The sequence below is a fragment of the Sitodiplosis mosellana genome, unplaced genomic scaffold (assembly GCF_009176505.1).
Source record: "Sitodiplosis mosellana isolate CC-2019 unplaced genomic scaffold, AAFC_SMos_1.0 Smas_scaffold_2, whole genome shotgun sequence".
Lineage (NCBI taxonomy): Eukaryota > Metazoa > Arthropoda > Insecta > Diptera > Cecidomyiidae > Sitodiplosis > Sitodiplosis mosellana.
The window spans coordinates 7,124,689-7,142,969 of NW_022595245.1; the positions used below are offsets into that span (position 1 = coordinate 7,124,689).

Below are 18,281 nucleotides of genomic sequence, written 5' to 3' on the forward strand. Positions count from 1 at the left end.
AGAGCGGACAATTTCAAAGCTCGAGGCATCAATTTATTAATTCCAAACATCACTCATTGTCAGTGCTTTGATCAGTACAGAAGCGTGATCAAATTTTAGAATTTCAAGGGAACGCTCAAAATGACACCAGGAGCTGCCCGAATGCAGTACTCGAGCGATATCCAACTATCGTGTTCCCTAATTTGGTCCATTCGGAACTAAATCAAAACATGTTACAATTTAAATCAATCGAATATATGTTTAACAAAATAGAATTGAATATAGTGCTCAGTCACAATCTCATAGATATAATCTTTTTTTTTCTTCTTTAAGTAAATAATTAAACGTTTTTCTTTATGTTTTCTTCGAAAATTCCCCTATGAATTTTTATCTTTTTTTTTTTTCAAATATTGATCTATCTATACATTCATACTAAATGATCACAATTTTCAGTGCTTTAGTTCAATTTAATAATTCAATTGCAAAATTGCTTCACATCAATAGAGATTCTTCTAATGAAACGATCTTTAAACTGTTTAAAATTCAAAATATCTAAATTTGTTGCTGTTTTGTGTGTGTATCACGTGTATCTCAACCATAGTCTATTTTGAAGGCAGTCCGTTGCCGAGACGCGTGCATACATTATTCATTCGACCGAGCGAAAACTATCGAACGGCTCAATTGAACTTAAAATTAACTATGTCTGAGACAAAATCTTGTGTTCTTCTTTCTTTTATTACATTTCAACATTAATGAATTGGAACGTTATTTTAATGTCTAATGTTTACACTTGATTGAAATGAACGGGAAATTCATAAAAATCTCACAAATGGTAAGTGTTTTTCCGAAATTAAAAAAAAAATCCTTGAAAAAATTCAGACTCGAAACGAACAATTTCAAGCATTGCCCAACTTTTATCACGACTGTATAAATGGCTCACTCGATCTGGCATTAAGAATTGTTATTCTCTACGCAACATTGTATACAGTCCATACAATGATGCTACCTACTACCATCATTCTTCAGGTTATGGTCTTTCGATACGAGTTGTTGCTGCAAATGAAAATGGACGAAATTAAAGCATTTTGGAATTTTGGTTAGTTTCCCGAACATGTAATGAATAAAAAGTCATTTTGTGCTCACCTGCAAATTGCGCACGGTGTCCAAAAGTTTTCGTTTTTCATCCAGCAGCACAAGAATGTCATCTTGAGCCTTCTTCAGGTACGACTTGAGAACATCACTCTCTTGTCGTGCTTTTGATCTGAAAATCAATGAATTATCATGATTTGGTAATAAACAGGGCTATTAACACGTTCAACGTGTCATATTACAACCAGCTGCTACTTACGTATTTGCTTCACTCGACTGTTCGATCAAATTCAATTGCTTCTTCAAACTGTCGTTGTCAATTTTGAGCTGCTGCATGACCAGCTGCAATGATATCAGTTCTCGATCCCTTTCTCGTTTGCTTTTTTCCGTATCCATTGGAATGATAGTGTTTATCTGTGTGCCGTCATTGATTGAATCATAGGGTTGAATTTCAAATATGCCCATCTCATTGCGTTTGACGCGCATGTGTCCAATTTGCAAATTGATTGGAACCGAACCAGGTGACGTGATATTCACTGGCGGTCGATCTTCGATCAGGGTGATTTTAAGGTTTTCCAGCAGAATTTCCATTGGCAACGGTTTCGAAATAATTTCATCCTCGGCTAAATCATTCAAACCAATCACTGTGCTCATCGACAAAGCCAGCGACAAATCTTTACATCGCGCTTCGAGTTTGTGGTTGAACCAACTGCAACAAGAAAAAATGTTTTGAATAAATTGACACAAAGCTATAGGTTTATCCTGGTATACAAGATCAAATCATAAAAAAATTCGATGAAAAAACGAAACTCACCCCAATACTTCTTTTTTATCCTTGACCGTGAATCCATCGGTAATGTCAGGTACTTTGAGTTCATCATCTAAGCGTAAACGAATCGTGGGCGGAGACTCTTGATTAAACTGTGCAATATTCCAAGCACGACAACGTGCTCCGAATTTCGTCTGTAAAAACAATGCCACACACAAATTAATAAAATTGACATCGATCGATTGAAACGGATCCTTGTGATCCGTGGACTGTATTATCAACACATGCAAGATACAACCGAAAACAATATAGAAGCAACAAACATTCGTCAAGTGAAGACAAAATTACAAAATAATGGGTGCAAATAGGAATTTGAGAAAAAGTGTTAGAGAAGGTAAGGCGATTGGCGTGTGATAGAGAGTGTGTAGTGGAAAGCATTCTATTCATTGCTTTCTCTTACATACAGCAGCAGGTTCGAGTTGTTAGTAAAGAAAATTTGCCGAAAAAATCGACTTTTTTTTAAAAATAAATATTATACCAGCCCGACTACGTAACCATTTATAGGATGGAGTTCCAAAACAAACCCCAATAAATGAAGAAAAAAATCAATAAAATTATTATCGCATAAAAAAATCAATTCCCAAAGATAAACAAAGACAAAAACGAAAATGCTACGTTGGGACGAAATGGTCTACATGAACGAAACAAGGATAGGGAAATCTCTATATTGAAACAAATCAAATCTAATGGGAAATAAAACCAAAAAATACAGAATCAACGGCTAAATTGTCCAATGCTAAAGGGAATCTAAGAGAAAATGATAAATGTTAAAAGTAATTCGTATATACCTGGGCTTGTTTCTTTTGATGGGTTGACTGATATTCGAAAAAAAAATTTATGTGTTTTTTTTTGTTTTGTTTGTGGTTAAACAGTACAAAATAATTTCGCAAACACATCAACGAACAAAGAGAAAAAAACATCAAAACAAAAATAGATTTTGTTGTTGGATTGATTTTTTTTTTTTGACATGTTATTGACACCGGTTGTTTTGTTGAAGAGTAGCCAAATCACGCCCAAAACCGAATTGTTTCATTATTGTTATTCGAATTGATTGTGATCGATTTCACAGTTTTTTGCAGTTAATAATTTTGTGGTGAGACATTTTTTTGAGCACATTTAATATGGTTTGATTATATAGTATTTTGCATTAATAACGTCGATAGTAAAGTAGAGAAGAACATGCAAAAAGAGAAAAAAAATAAGATTATATTTGATTGGTTATTATATAGTGTTGCGTTGCAGTTCGTTTGTCCTAACTCCCTTTGTGTGCAATAGACTTGCATTTCAGTTTTCTTTCCAAAGAAAAGAGATCTTTTTCGTATATTATAAGATGCTGAAGAACCGAATCCCAAAGACTTTAATTCCAAAAAAAACCGAGCTCCTTGCTAAAACAGATTACTATGAAACAAGCCACGTAGATTTTCCTTTGAAGCAAATAGCGTTTATCTTCCCTTTCCATCTTAAGATGGCCCAATCTCCAATGTCTTACGACTGAATTATTAAAATGATAGAGAATTACATGGATACTAGAGAAGCGTATCCAGTGTATTTTATACGCTCCAAGCTTTCTGACTAGCTCTTTGCATACCAAAAGGAAGTTAGCTAATTAGGTCGACGAGCTGCAATGCATATTTAACTGTTTTATATGTATATATATATATATTCATAGGTACATAAAGGTAAGAAAAATTTAATGTCCTTAAGTAGAAAGTTCCGGTGATGTTGGTTTATTTATTGATTTATTTCAACACTGGCCACCTGAACTTTATACATGGAGTGCAACAGAAATGAGTTATTGAATATTATGAGATTTGATAGAAAAAAAAACTGAAGCGAAAAATATGTATTCGATGTGCTGTGGCCTAAAAGCATACAAAATCGCATTTCCTGTGAGCTAACCTTGCCACCGTTGCCGCCGTTAAAGTGACGCACTAAAGAGAAACTTTATTCAATAAAATTGATTAAAATGATTCCACGCGAAATCACTTTACAGAGGAACGGCACACAGGTTGAGCGCAATATTTAAACGACAAGGGGCCACACGAGTATAAACATAAACCGAAACAACATTGGTTTTTATTATAATTTCATTTCCAATTCGCACACAATATTTGAGATAACTTTTTCGATTGAAAAAAGTAATATCAAACATACTGAAGCACATAATCGTCGAAAAAGAAAACACAGAAACTGATTGAGTATTTTGTTTTAGTACGAGAAGATTGAAATGACATTTAGATTGATGATAGTTTTGGAATGAGATTCAAATGCTGCGGAAAGTTGTACATTTGAATTTCATCCAAATTCAAACGTAACAAACGTGTTCATAGAATGTTTTACCTGGAATTCATCCCAAGGTATCGCACCGCATTCATCACAAGACACAGCACTGACCTGCACCCGAATCGCTGAAATCGGTCCACGATTTTGTCGAATGATTTCGACCATTGTCAATCGAAAAGTGGCCATTGAAACTAGGTCACGACGCCTCCATGTGCTTGCCTCAGATGGTTCGGATGGTGAAGACATGTTTGTTTTGTAGTCAAGCTCTTCGCACACTTCACTCGCCACTTCAACCGTATTTGCTTTAGCAGCCGTACCGTCCGTATTGAATGGATTCAACCTAAACGAAAAGAAAGACGTGTGAATTTAAACTGTGCATCTGCAAACAGAGTTTCTTGAGTCATACCTGAACATAACGTCCATACAGTCGGCAGTCTTGTCATCAGCAAGTACCATAACATAGTTTTCCGAGTCGGAGCTAATGTCACTTTGGATTGAAATTGTGTCGCTCATATCATCCGACATGTTTGTTTTGAGCGCCGAGTCAATAGATGTCATGAAGCTGGAGAAGCCCTTTTTCATTGAAATTAGACTAGATCCGATGTTCAAACCGGAATCAGTGATGGAATTGCGATTTTTGCCACGTGACACGGGCGTTGTTGAGCTTTGTGGTGTCGATGTACTCGTTGTGTTTGATGATGATGTTCCAACGATTTGAACATTGAAACCATGCGTGTTTGGGCTTGAAGTATATTGAATTGGTTGCGTTTGCTCAAACTGCTGATAAATAGCATCGGGTGCTTCGTTTGTAACTGGAGACGGTGTTTCGATGCTGCCAAATGTGTTGGTATTCTGATGATTCTTCATTTGATCTAGAGTCAACGGCCAATTTGCAGCATTTACACTATTTGAATTAAAATGTAAATCATCGCCTAAACTTGCCGAGTCCGGTAATACACTCTCTCCATCACCACCGTTCGATTCTTTGCCCGGTGTTTGCGATGGCATCACTAGGGTAACTTCAACTTGTGGTATTACACAAGCAATCACAATCGATTTACTTTCGTCTTCCTCTTTGAGAATCCGCTTCGAATCGACCGTTAAAAATGTCGACAGTTCAGTAAATTCTTCGGCTATTCGCAGTAGAAACAGATACTGATAATGATCAACTTGAACGCTAATTAAATTTGAAACATGAGCAATTATGTGCAAATCAGCTGATATGTCTTCGGCTGTTGAGGTCACCGATGCTTTGGCTGTGCGAGCATGAATCGTCGTCGAATCACTATCGCTTGTATGATCCTCGCTGGGCATGCTAAAGAATGGATTGGTTTGAGCGTAATTTTGTTGCGATAGAAAGTCCGAATTGTACGCAAAGTTGTCGGTGTTTGAGTTTCGATCGTCACTCATGTAGCCGGTGTCTTGGCATTTCTGGTTGATTGACGACATCGATTGAGCGGCAAGAGAATTTAACGTGGGCTAGTAAAAGAATGAAAAAAGGAAAATTAACGATTCGCTCTTTTTTTTTTTGGTCCAAAAATAACGACAATTGTTGATGCTAATGACACAGATTGATGGTTGATACATCAACAACGAGTTTACAACATCGTTAAACGTGATAAATCAAACTTACATTCAACTTAGCGGAAGATTTGCCATGTATCCAGAATGTAATCGGCACCGCATCGACAAATGGAACGGCTTTATTTTGACCAACTGAACGAGCACCGAGAAATTCAATCCAAATGGGATCGAGTTTTATGCACCAAACATCACGTGGCTCAATCCAAAGTGCGTATTTCGTTAGTGTCGGTGTTGTTATGGTTGTATTTGCTGACGCTGAATTTGGTGATGATTTGTTTGACATCATGTCAGAAGCTAAAAAATCACAAATCAATATTTTGTCTCATTTTTTACACTAACCACAGTATGTACGTTGTACGTACCTGCCATATGTGCAAGAATTCTATCAGTCACAACGCTTAAGTCATCCGTCTTTGACGGAAAATCGGAGGCAAAAACTAAGGTGCCCTCCTGTAGAGAGTGCAACGCATTTGCCAGATCGGCCCGTGATGACCCCGTCTCACGGATATTTGTCAGTGCAAAGCGTGACACTTGGATTTGCATAGTCTTTGGGCGATCTCGTTGATTCGGTGCATCAATGGTTGATTCAATGAGTATGCGTGGCATTATTGCTTCCATTTTCACATCCATATACATTAAACTGGGTTCATTTCGATTTTGATTGCTTTCTTCGTTGGCCGCATTCATGGACGTTCGCAGGAGATTTTCATGCAAGTTTAGTGCGAATGAATTTAACCATAAAATACTATCTAGATGGAAGTTTATTTGGACCGGGTTCACATGAACAAACACTTTTGACGGTGGTACTACAGCGGCGAAATATCGCGGGGAAATTATAAGTTGTTATTGTGGATTTATTAGTCGATGAAATGCAGGTGGGCACTTACATGGAAAGTCGAAATCACCGGGGAAATAAAAGTATGTGAATTCAGCATGCAGTGTTGATAGGTCATCGGGGATTGAGTATCGTTCTCTGTCACCTAAAATGCAAATCAAATTCAATGCCATTAACATTTTGATTGGTGTAATTTTAAATTCAATAAACGAAGACACATTTTGAAATGTTGAAATGTTGAATAAAAGTGGAAGAATTAACCATCAATTACAGCTATCATGCAATTTTGGGTTTCAACATCTACTTCGTCAAACAAACAAAAATCATAAGTCCGAATTGAAAGAGGAGGTTATTTTTGATCCAAAATGAGCTTATTTCGATAGAACAAAATAAACGCATTTTTTCCAAAGGGATGAAAAACAAAGGCAAATGCATTCAGGAGTGAATACAACACTGGTAGTACATAATGTTCCATTCATTGTTTTGTATGTGTGTGTAACAACATTTCGTTACAAATGAGAAATTCACCTGATTTATTTTTCCGTTTGTGCAGTGCTATGGTTTTGGTTTCAATGAAATCATGTATGTTTAGTGAATTTTTTCGTATTTAAGAAAGAATTGATCAAACATACTCCGTAAATGGAAAGAAAAATGCGCTATGGCATGAAATAAGAATTCGTACCTGAGATAAATTCCTTTGGCATTGATTTTTTACCCGACGTCGTTACGCGATACAACATAAAATTCTCAATTCGTAGCACCACACATGCGGTCATTAATTTGTTAAAATTATCCAAGATTTGTTTCGTTGAAGCGGCCTGCGCTGCACTTGGTTTATTCATATTGGTAAAACTTTCGTTTGATGCTGTATTCTGCGGTGACGTTCGTTCCAGCGGTGCATGAGTTGGCGGTCGATTCGGTTGACACAAATTCAATAATGATTCACGGAATGCATTCAATGATTGCTCTAGCCACAAAGCTGGTGGGACAGCTGCTTCTTTGTACCTGGAATGACGATATGTTTAATCATTTCTGTTTAATTTATCAAAAAAAAATCTTCTTCATCTTTCGAAAAAGAAGCAAAATACTCACTTAGGCCAATGGGCACGATTATATTTGGCCAAATGGAATGGAAAGTAATCGACCTGAAATCCGTGAATCGATATCTGAAGTGCACCTCCATCACACAAGTCTGGATAACATGATCGACCATCTAAAAGTAATCCCATTGAAAATCCCTCAATCGCTTACAAATTCGAAGAGAAAACACTCACTTCCTGCATCATCACACAGATGCAAATCGATGCGTTGGCTAGAGAAATGATAGGACGTTTCCTTAACATCAAACATATTAAACGATCGTTGAGCTGCTGATATGACGGAATTGGCTTCATTTGTATTCTGTTGTTGTCGGGATTGCTGTGCTATTTGTGCCTGATATTCGGGCAGTTGTTCCAGAATTTTCTTCGCTTTTGTCTTCTGCGTGAGATTTGTCGACGTTTTGATCAGACTAGCGAGCGAATCGACAAAATGTAGGGCAGCATTTAATTGCGAATCAGTCAGTACCCATAGCAAATCGTCTAAGACTAGAACTAATCGCGATGCCAGTATCGTGCAATCGACAAGTTTCTTTTTGATTGTAATACGACAGCGCGCTTCATTCGTCAACAGACGTAGTGGTGTTAGCGATTTATCTTGTGTGGAACTCGCTTCAATTCGCACCGTTTGCCATGACAATTCCTTGAATATCAGCAAATGCCCGTTAACGGTGTCTTTCAATCGTGTCACACGTAAGTCTCCGCTTAGCCATTTCGGTGTTTTTGATTCAACGCGAATGCGTGACATCTAACGAAAATTAATCGAATTTAGTAACGTTTCAATCAATCATGGGTTTGACACGGATAATCTCACCTGCACCGATGCTATGAATGCTGGACTCTTAAAATTAATGTTAACCGTATTAATAGTGACTGTGATTCCATCGATAATTTTATCGATAAAATTGTATTTTCCCTTTGGCGCTGTCAACGATTGCCATCCACCCGCTCCACTATTCTCATTTCGCCCAAATTCACACGTTTCTATCGTTATATTCACTTCATCTAAGCTCTGCAAAATACACAATATATGTGTGAAATGAAACATTTTTCTTTGGAAAAATGGCAAAAACTATTATGAATAATAGCCGTTCATTGAACGGAAAATGCCATTCATTGAACGCGGGAAGCCTTCTCTGTGATCCAAGCCTTACCAATGTTATTGGCACACTTTTCAATTTGGTCCAACTGATACGGAAGGAAACATGGTTGCACCAAGCCGACGTCAGTCGTATCCATGACGGTAACTCTAGTAGTTCGGTCAATACATCTTCGTTCAATTGCAAATTCGATAAATCACCTTCGCCCCGAAATGCACTCACATTGATTTTGTCCGGCGATAAATCTTTGACAAAACTGAAAAGAGACGAAAACAAATGAACAAATGAGAATTTTTTTCAATTAATTGAATTCATGAAAATCAATGAAAAAAAATGTGCACATTGATATGAGCTGATGCCAATTCAAATTGTGTACTGTTTGTTTAAACGTCAATTATCTTCATTCTTATTCGCTTTCACTTTTCATTCTGCCGACTTTGTAAGGAACTATCATTAGTATTGATTCAATACAATGCATGCATTATCACTAAAACAGCGAGTAAATGAGGCGTCGACCGCACATCTCAAGCGGATTAACAGCCTGCTGATTTCTTTATTTCACATGACGCCACCGCGTCGCCGTCTTGAATTTTCATGAACTGATTTCGTGTAAAATGGATTTGCACATCGAATACAGTACACATACACACACCGATAGCTGCCATACGCCTAATAAATTTCCATACAAATGACTTTTTTATATGAACAATTGACCTTTGGCATATCAACTTACTATGCCATATTTAGTAGACTAAAAAAGCGCTAGTCTAGTGCCGTTGGATAAAAACGAATCATCTGTTAAAGGAAATGGTACAAATTTGCATTAACCATTCACATGTCCATTTAATAAAAAAAAAGTGTTAACAGTGAGAGCATTTTTCTGATTAAATGCCTCTGGTCATTAGATAACATATTGACAAGTGTGGTTATTTTAGCGAAATTATTATTTTTTGCTATTGTGGCATTAGAATAGACTATCGATCAACACATATAGCATTAAAAAAATGCGACATAATTGAATTTCATATGGGATTCTCATAGACTTAATGCTATTTGTCGAGCTCCTGTATGGAGAATGAATGGAATCAATAAGTCAATACAGCTCAAGTTGAGCTATTCATTGCATAAAGCTGACGAGAATTAGTTTCAAATGAGGGCTGTATTTGTCTGAATTACACAAGTAACATTTCAAATGAACAGCTACAACAAAGCTAATATTGAATCGACGGTTCGTGACTAATTGGAAAACGATTTGAATGATAAAATGAAACTGCGAATCAGTGACGATGTATAGACTATTCAATGCATGGCATATAACAATTAATCATATTGAGTATGGTTAACTCGGTATGTTTTGCCATTCTCGTTAATTTCTTGTGAACCAATGTTCTAGTTTCGAGTGTTTTGTACTTGACAAAGATAAAAACTTTTATGTCTCAAGCGGGCATAAATTTGCTATTGTGTAAGGCTGTGAATCACACATGGTAAAAATTCATTAAATTGAACCGTACACGAAATGGTGCGTCGAAATTATCAAAGTTGCTGATGAATCATTTGGTTAACAACCAATCTCCTATCGACACATAATGTGTGCGTTCTTTGTTCAATTATTCAAAAATTTTCATATTTATGAGTTCTTGATTGACTTTATATGCATTTAAATAAAATATGACAATCAAATTTGTGTTCGGATAAAAGCACGATAAGCGAGCGTACAGCACCCAGACCACCAATTAAGAATCAAGCATAAATTTTCATCACGTAAATTTATGTATCTTTGAAGTGAGCTTATCATGGAAAAATTGCTCATTAAATATGCATCAATATGTAAAAATATGTTTGATGTATGCCCGAGACTCGAAATGGACGCAGACGTTTGGGAGCGCAACGAAAGAGAGAGCGAGAGAGATAGAGCACGATTTCGCTCATTCGATGCAATCCACCAACCATAAAGGTTATCAGACTACACATAAATAACTTAATTACTCATGTCAGAGTGTAGCAATGTTTCTTTTTTTGTACCGAGCTCTAGATGAAACATTTCACTTCTTTGAAGTCGATTGTATTTTCAGCTTGCGTTGCATATATGTGCATTAAGTCGTTTGCATAACAATAAAATGTGTTTAATGTAGCAAAATTCGTTACACAATACACATACTCGTTCTGTATGTGTGTATCCGTGCTAAACCATTGAAACGGTGCAAAACAAATATGTTTTTATTTTTAATCGATTTTTCACGCACATAACAATTTCCCGTCACTTTCAACAGAAATGATCATTCTGCTTGATGAGAATTTCGAAGAATCAGCAAACAATTCCACTTTAAATTCAAATAAACACATTCAAAAGCCATTTAAGGTTTAATTTTACTAACATAATGACAAATTTAAACACCCGTACGCAAATACACACACATTTACACCGTTTGTGATAAATGAACTGGACAGAAATTATAGCAACAATAACAACAGTAGCAGATGTATTGAAAAGTCCCCGACGAACAAAATAAACACGAACGTTTAATTAAGGAATTTTTTAAAACAAAAGACTGATGCAAAATTTCCGTGGCTTCCGAAACAAAGAGTAATAAAATTTTACGTTGAAATTCAAACAACTAACAAAAATATGGTTGTTATCGTGTTTTTTGTTCATTGTTGTTATTCTAATTGAATTATACTGAGTAGTTTGAGAGAAAGTGAATGAAAAAAAAAATTCTTGCTCGGACTTTCATACACGCACACTGAACTGGAATACACGAAAACTCACCGTGATAAGTGCTTTAGGAGCTGATTTTTGATGAGTGACACCATTTTTTCTGGACACAAAAAAATGCTATCCCTTCACCAATCAAATGTATCACTTTTACTTTTTGGCGTAATTGTTGTTGTTTTTCTTCGTCTTCCGCCTTTTTTTTCTTACTCGTGTTTCTTCTTTATGCCCACAATAAATTGTCGACAAATTTACGATGACACTTCATCCTTATGTGTTGTTCCAACAATCACTGATTTTCTATGTGTCGTACTGAATGATGATAAGTTGCGTATGGCTCGACGACGACGATGAAATGTCAATAAAAATTGCATTGCTCTCTCAATGTGATGTGTGTTATTCTCTTAACTCTCACTCTCGCACACACAAGCAGGCAGCGAATGTGTTCGAACCAGTTGACATGTGCGTAGTGTGAACGAGCCTTGCACAATATAAACGTCTAGTTTTCGAAGTAGCGCCTGTTTACACAAACGTCAAATCGTTTCATTGATAGTTTTGTGTTGACGACGGTACATGTGTTTTTTTTTTGGGCCGATAAAAAAATCCGACATAAAATCGAAAATGTCTAGTGAACAGGAGCTAATTTCGGATCAAGGTCTACGGTTGGATGGTCGACGAGCCAACGAACTTCGACGCATTCAGTATAAATTAGGTGTTTTCACACAGCCCGACGGAAGTGCATATTTGGAACAGGGAAATACCAAAGTCTTGGTTGCAGTGTACGTATACTTTTTTGATATTCCAAATGATGGGCAGCTGCAAACAATTCACAGTATTTCGAAATTCTAGGTACGGGCCGCACAAACAAACCAAACAGAATGATGACTTTGTATTGAATTGCCAGTACAGTATGGCTACATTTTCGACCAGTGAACGAAAGAATCGACCGCGCGGTGATCGTAAATCGGAGGAGATGGCCATTCATTTGAAACAATCGCTGTCCGCAGCTATTATGATTGAATTGTACGAGCGTTCCCAGATCGATGTATTCGTTGAAATTCTTGAGGCTGATGGCGGAGCCTACTGTGCATCGGTAAATGCAGCCACATTGGCTCTGGTCGATGCCGGCATTTGTTTGCGTGAATACGTTTGTGCATGTACTGCATCGATTGCCAACGGTGATATTCCATTGTTAGATGTTTCTCACATTGAAGAAGTCTCGGGCGGTCCAACACTGTGCATATCAGCGCTGCCAATGTCCGAAAAAGTGGCTCTACTCGAAATGTCACAACGTTTTCATCTGGATCATCTGCCAAAGGTGCTGAAAACAGCCATGGATGGTTGCAAAGAGATCCAAAAAATCATCGATAAAGCCGTGCGCGAGTATTCGGCAGCCGTCGGTGCGGCTAGCGATTGGGGACTTGGTAGCAACTAAGCGTTTCAATGGGAGTTTAAGTGAAATAGCATAAGCAATTTTGAACAAGAAAAAAATTCAATAAAACAATTATTTTCGTAATAAACCAACTACGTTTTTTCTTTGGGCAAAATTGGGCAAAAAAAGTCTCAGTTTAGAGCTGCAATTTCGAAAAATGCGATCTAGTACTTCAATTCGAAGTGTCACGTAGTCAACTGATTTAGTTGAAGTGCACGTCACTTGACGTTTATGCCCTTAGTTTATTGCCAGCATTACATCGTGCCGCCGTTTCATTCAATTAATTAGCTGCCTTAGATTTCATTTATCATTACGAAATAAATTGTAGTTTAGACCAAAAAATTCAGACGTTTAATTTTGGAAAAATACGAAAATGGCTGCACTATTTCGAACTTTGGCTCTTCAATTGATATCGCAAAAATGCTACGAGACATATTTCTATGAGAACAACTTCTTTGACGGTAATTGTCCATTTATCTATCGATTTCCATGGTTTATTCAGTTAAATTAACTGTTTGGAGGACACCAATTAGTGGCATTTAGTATAGGCTTATCGATTCAATTAAATTTCGTCTATTTTTTCAGTTGCTTGCTTCAAGGGATTACTAAGCAAAACACTAGGATATGGGTAATTATTGCCGGCTATTTAAATATTAATCACTTTCAATTGACTGTTAATTAATGGAATGTTCTATGAATGGAAAAAACAGAATTGTTGCCGGCTCATTGTTCGTGAAGGTGCCACAAATCCTGAAGATTCTATCAAACAAAAGCGGCGCTGGCATAAATATTTTCGCCGTATTTTTGGAGCTAACGGCAATCACGCTCAATTTATCGTACAGTTTTGTGAAAGGTTTGTTTCGAAATTTGAATGAATGTCAAACCATTTGGACAAAAAATTAAATTGATTGCATCTTTCTAGGATTTCCATTCAGTTCATGGGGAGATGTCTCGTTTTTGGCTGTTCAGACCGCTGTGATTGCTGCATTAGTTCTACATTACAGTGGCAAATTTATTCCAATGGTGGTATTCTTGGTGGCCTATGTTGCAGCATCGTATACGCTCATGGGAGGACTCACATCGATCGATGTGTTGTGGTCATTACAAGTATGGTTCAATTGACGAGTTCTAACGCTTAGAGATCAAATTGCTAATCTGCATCGATATTTTTAGGTGCTAAACATTCCAATTGTGATTGCTGGCAAAATGTCTCAAGCTTGGACTAATTACTCAAATGGAAACACTGGTCAATTATCAGCAGTCACTTGTTTCATGCTGTTCTTCGGCAGCGCAGCCCGTGTCTTCACAAGCATCCAGGTAATTCGTTCTCAGTTTTTGATCGGTTGAAAATGTTTCTTTTGTGAAAACAAAATTAGAAATAATTGGCCAAAACACTTTACTCTTGATTTTCATGGGGAAAAAACCTGAATTCTAACCTTATTTCTACTATTTTTATAGGAAACCGGAGACTCGCTCATCATCCTCACATACATTTTGTCAACACTTAGCAATGGTGTGATTGTTGCTCAACTTCTCTATTACTGGAATGTTGGTGCCGGTGGCAAAAAGATTAATCAAAAAAGCAAACAAACGAAAACTGCCAAAACTAAAGCCAAAAAAGCCGATTAGAAGCGCTAGAGTTCAACATAAGCAAACAAACAATCACGAAAACTGTCCAAATAATTTTGGGTCTCGATGGGTGTGTATTCGTAGGGAAAATGGATAGACTGTTAAATTGAAACACAATTTAGACTAATTTCAAACATTCTTTCATATTTATGGAGTATTTTTGTAAAGCAAACACAAATAAAGTAAATAGAGTAGGTCAAAAAACGAATCATAATTTTGGTTATGCATAACCTAACATTTGTCCAGAGATTTATGATGTGAAATTCGTGTTGTGAGTGAATAAAAAAATGAATTGAATAAAATAAAAATTGAGATTAATTTTGTTTTCAAGGGATGGGCATTTCCGAACATTTCCATGGTAAGCATAGTTCAATGTGTGTCAACATTCAGAACAGCTGTTCTTTTGTAGTGCCACTGTGAAATACAGAAAAAGCCGGTTGTCAAAGTAGAAATGTCAATGTGTTGTCGGCGACTAGGAAACCACCATCAGTCTGTGATTGGTATCAAAGTCCTATCAATCTAGATAAACCATTGATTCACGCATAATTTATTCATTTTTGAAGAAGATTAACGCAGTTTACGCAGTTTAACTAATTTTCGAAGAGAATAGACAACATAGGACATTTGATTATTATTGACAGTTTCATTCAACATCAAATAAAAGCTTGAAAAGTTTCGTGTTATGATGCAGTCGAAGCCGATTACATTCATTACCGGAAATCATCAGAAATTAGAGGAGGTCATTGAAATATTGGGCAAAGAGTTTCCACGTGAATTGGTTTCAATGAATTTCGATTTGTCGGACTGCCAAGGTGAAATGAATGAAATCAGCATCAAGAAGTGTCAAGAGGCTGCAAAGCATGTTCAAGGGCCCGTCATCGTTGAAGATATATGCTTGTGTTTCAATGCACTCGGCGGAATGCCCGGTAAGTTGAATTGTATTTATTTGAAATAGTATCAACTTCTATAAGTAGTTTTTTTTGATTTGCAGGTCCATACATAAAGTGGTTTTACGACAAGATTGGTGTGGATGGGCTATACAAAATGTTGGTTGGATTTGAGGATAAATCCGCTACAGTTATTTGCACCCTTGCTTACAGTTCGGGCGAAAATGAGGAAGTGTTACTATTCCAAGGAAAGACTGAAGGCACAATCGTTGACCCACGCGGACCACGACACCACGGATTTGATGCATGTTTCCAGCCAAATGGATTTCAAAAAACTTACGCTGAATTATCCAAAGAAACCAAGAACAGCATCTCTCATCGTTTCAAAGCAGTCGATGCGCTAAAACATTACTTTATGAATGCAAATGGAATCGCATAAACATTTGAATAAAATTCAAAGAATCGAACTGAATACAACGACTGTGTGGCATTTTTATTGTTTATTCTTGATATAAAATTTCATTTTTTATAATCTTTTACTCAAATCAATTTTGTGTTTTTGGTGGATAATCAACCACAAAGCCCAAGTGGCGTAGTAAATTAGCGGCAGCAATTGAACTGGCCTCTTCGACTGTTGATCCCGAGCCGGCTGCCATTGAACTTCTTGCTTCGACTTGCATAACAATACGCTTGACCGTCTTGCCTCCCTTCCGTTCAGTTGTCTCTTGATGTTTTGAGTAGACACCATCACCCGACAAATCCGTAACTTGGACAATTTTACGTAGGCGTTGCTTTGGCTCCATACTGTGGTAATCGGTAGCATTGTATTTCGCAGACAATGTATTGATGAGTGATTCCCTTCCGATTTTTTCAATTAAACGGGCTGCAGCCAATCGTTTGGCCTCTTTTTTCTTTTTATCACTGATGCCAGATGCTGATTTTCCATCGATTGTTACCACATATTCAAACTTGCATTTACATTCGTGTGGTTTCTCCTCGTACCGAACAAATTTCTCAACAGCAACTGCATACTCTTCCAAAAGACTAATGTCATTTTTGGTCGAATGCACAGGAACTAAACACGTTTTATTTTGGATAGAAGGTTTTGCATATCTCGTTTTAGCATATGCTTCGCGAGCTACTTTCTCTTTTGCCTTTCCAAATGCCGTTGAATTCCGCGTGTATTCTTCATTGCCCAACTTCAATTTACATTCGACGTGTGTGGTTCCATTTTTTTTGCTCAAAGTTCACTTTTGTAAACGTTGCATTCACATGATTGTGTTGAGCAATGCGATAAATCAAACAAACAGCCGAACGTTTAGTATCAAAACCCTCATTACTTTCAATCGCACAAACCACAACTGAAGCAGCGACCAAAAAATATAGAATTTTTGCTTGAAACATTTTTACGTTCGATCTACTGCACAGACAAAAATGAACTGAAGCCAGAGTAGAGTGTTTTCACAGGAAATATCTGTTTAAACAACCATCGTCTGACTCCTTTGATAACATAATTTTGTTTGTACAGTGCAAATATGCCTACAGATTCGTATTTTGTTATCAGTCGGACGAAATAATATTGATAATGAAGAAAAGAAATGCGTACCCAGGCCGTAGACATAAACACATACCAAACATTACTCATAACTCAACATTTCAACAGTTTTTTGCGCATTTATTATCTGCTCAATTTACATACAAGAAAAAAATATCAATCGAATTGATTGAATCAAATTAAGTCTATTAAAATGTATTTCTTACACGATTCACCATTCAACAAGGATTGATTGTGTTAGAATTATCCGCTTCAATTTGCAGACCCATTTGTGTGAGCATTTCAATTGCTGCACGACGTTTGGCTTCCTTTTTTGTCCGTGCCCAAGCCGATGCCGTTCTATTGTTGATCGTCACTTGAACGTGAAACTCCACATTATTTTGATTTGGTTGACCTCGTTGGCCGATATCTTTGAAAATGGGCACTGGTTCGTGATTTTTTGCTTGAATTTCGAACAAACGCGACACAGGATGCTTTCCGATAGCTTTATGTGGGTCGCTATTGTCTGGATTCTCAAGGCAATTCGTTTGCGGTGGTGCTGGTGGAGGTATTGTAGTAGTTGGTTTTATTGTTGTACTGACGGTTGGTCGTTGCGTCTGGGCAGTACGATTTGTGACCTGTGCACACTCTGCAAAGTACTGTATATTTATGCTCAAATAGCGTAAAGAATATTCATGTATACCGAAAAATTGCGATCCCAACACCAGTATCAGTGTAAATGTAATGCCAACAGCTCGTTTTAATAGCTTCATTTTTCCTTGAACACTTCCACAAACTTCAGGTTTCAATTATAAATAGAAAAAACACTCAATTATTTTGAAGAGAAATTGTGCTACAGCGAACGGAAATCGCGGAACATTTGATTCGCTAACATCGGGCGATCTGTCAAAGTAAACTGGATTCATTTACATTTGCTTTGACGTCTCAAGCCACACAAAGTATACATACACCTATCTATATGTAATTGATTCTATATTTAGCAATCACTTGGTCACAGTGCACTTCGCTATCAACTTTGTATTTGCTCTCATTCAGATGCGGTTAGTGAATCATGTGTGTCGATGCAAATGTGGACATCGATGTTTTGTCGATTGCAAATTGTTCTGACAATGTATTCAAGACATGCCCGAATCTGATAAAGTGTTTAATGAATAACATGGAGTTATTCAAATGGATTCGATTTATGGCAGCTCCATTTGCTGTTGACGTAATGAAAAGAATGTTCAATAAAGACTTTACATTTAAGATTTAACAAAACATGCGAATATTTAT

General features: G+C 37.0%; 5 protein-coding genes across 6 annotated transcripts; 3 read left to right on the forward strand and 2 right to left on the reverse strand.

Annotated features, from left to right (window-relative positions):
• Positions 1 to 326: 326 nt before the first annotated feature.
• On the reverse strand, positions 327 to 11,972 carry LOC129565200 (bridge-like lipid transfer protein family member 3B). 2 transcript variants are annotated; one of them, XM_055439779.1, is made up of 16 exons: positions 11,564 to 11,972; positions 8,851 to 9,052; positions 8,511 to 8,708; positions 7,874 to 8,444; positions 7,692 to 7,812; positions 7,282 to 7,604; positions 6,652 to 6,744; positions 6,127 to 6,570; positions 5,814 to 6,058; positions 4,587 to 5,659; positions 4,238 to 4,520; positions 2,686 to 2,712; positions 1,883 to 2,031; positions 1,328 to 1,777; positions 1,123 to 1,240; positions 327 to 1,032 (listed from the first exon to the last, which is right to left on the reverse strand). In XM_055439779.1, the coding sequence occupies exons 1-16, from the start codon at positions 11,605 to 11,607 to the stop codon at positions 982 to 984; spliced, it is 4,392 nt and encodes a 1,463-aa protein (XP_055295754.1). In that variant the 5' UTR covers positions 11,608 to 11,972; the 3' UTR covers positions 327 to 981. The 2 variants fall into 2 exon arrangements, with proteins under 2 accessions (XP_055295754.1, XP_055295755.1); XM_055439780.1 differs by lacking the exon at positions 2,686 to 2,712 and having other exon boundaries at positions 11,564 to 11,954.
• Positions 11,964 to 13,026, forward strand: LOC129565204 (exosome complex component RRP41). The gene is made up of 2 exons (XM_055439792.1): positions 11,964 to 12,285; positions 12,356 to 13,026. The coding sequence occupies exons 1-2, from the start codon at positions 12,080 to 12,082 to the stop codon at positions 12,939 to 12,941; spliced, it is 792 nt and encodes a 263-aa protein (XP_055295767.1). The 5' UTR covers positions 11,964 to 12,079; the 3' UTR covers positions 12,942 to 13,026.
• A 138-nt stretch (positions 13,027 to 13,164) lies between these two features.
• LOC129565205 (mannose-P-dolichol utilization defect 1 protein homolog) lies at positions 13,165 to 14,875 on the forward strand. The gene is made up of 6 exons (XM_055439793.1): positions 13,165 to 13,399; positions 13,524 to 13,566; positions 13,649 to 13,791; positions 13,861 to 14,045; positions 14,112 to 14,255; positions 14,397 to 14,875. The coding sequence occupies exons 1-6, from the start codon at positions 13,312 to 13,314 to the stop codon at positions 14,565 to 14,567; spliced, it is 774 nt and encodes a 257-aa protein (XP_055295768.1). The 5' UTR covers positions 13,165 to 13,311; the 3' UTR covers positions 14,568 to 14,875.
• Positions 14,876 to 15,007: 132 nt separating this feature from the next.
• LOC129565206 (inosine triphosphate pyrophosphatase) lies at positions 15,008 to 15,935 on the forward strand. Its single transcript, XM_055439794.1, has 2 exons — positions 15,008 to 15,493; positions 15,559 to 15,935. Exons 1-2 carry the CDS (start codon positions 15,250 to 15,252, stop codon positions 15,891 to 15,893), a joined length of 579 nt encoding a protein of 192 aa, XP_055295769.1. The 5' UTR covers positions 15,008 to 15,249; the 3' UTR covers positions 15,894 to 15,935.
• On the reverse strand, positions 15,917 to 17,908 carry LOC129565207 (uncharacterized). Its single transcript, XM_055439795.1, has 2 exons — positions 17,692 to 17,908; positions 15,917 to 17,637 (listed from the first exon to the last, which is right to left on the reverse strand). Exons 1-2 carry the CDS (start codon positions 17,759 to 17,761, stop codon positions 17,228 to 17,230), a joined length of 480 nt encoding a protein of 159 aa, XP_055295770.1. The 5' UTR covers positions 17,762 to 17,908; the 3' UTR covers positions 15,917 to 17,227.
• Positions 17,909 to 18,281: the final 373 nt, after the last annotated feature.

Bases quoted from the DNA above. Each gene is read 5' to 3' on its own strand.
- LOC129565205 (XM_055439793.1), top strand. From the start codon at position 13,312: ATGGCTGCACTATTTCGAACTTTGGCTCTTCAATTGATATCGCAAAAA. The intron at 13,400-13,523 runs GTAATTGTCCAT...CTATTTTTTCAG, and splicing joins TGAGAACAACTTCTTTGACG to TTGCTTGCTTCAAGGGATTA. The intron at 14,046-14,111 runs GTATGGTTCAAT...CGATATTTTTAG, and splicing joins ATGTGTTGTGGTCATTACAA to GTGCTAAACATTCCAATTGT.
- LOC129565207 (XM_055439795.1), bottom strand. From the start codon at position 17,761: ATGAAGCTATTAAAACGAGCTGTTGGCATTACATTTACACTGATACTG. The intron at 17,638-17,691 runs GTATACATGAAT...AGTACTTTGCAG, and splicing joins GTTGGGATCGCAATTTTTCG to AGTGTGCACAGGTCACAAAT.
- LOC129565204 (XM_055439792.1), top strand. From the start codon at position 12,080: ATGTGTTTTTTTTTTGGGCCGATAAAAAAATCCGACATAAAATCGAAA. The intron at 12,286-12,355 runs GTACGTATACTT...TCGAAATTCTAG, and splicing joins ACCAAAGTCTTGGTTGCAGT to GTACGGGCCGCACAAACAAA.
- LOC129565200 (XM_055439779.1), bottom strand. From the start codon at position 11,607: ATGGTGTCACTCATCAAAAATCAGCTCCTAAAGCACTTATCACG. The intron at 8,445-8,510 runs GTGAGATTATCC...AATTTTCGTTAG, and splicing joins CATTCATAGCATCGGTGCAG to ATGTCACGCATTCGCGTTGA. The intron at 2,032-2,685 runs GTATATACGAAT...TTGTTTTTACAG, and splicing joins ATCAAAAGAAACAAGCCCAG to ACGAAATTCGGAGCACGTTG.
- LOC129565206 (XM_055439794.1), top strand. From the start codon at position 15,250: ATGATGCAGTCGAAGCCGATTACATTCATTACCGGAAATCATCAGAAA. The intron at 15,494-15,558 runs GTAAGTTGAATT...TTTGATTTGCAG, and splicing joins TGCACTCGGCGGAATGCCCG to GTCCATACATAAAGTGGTTT.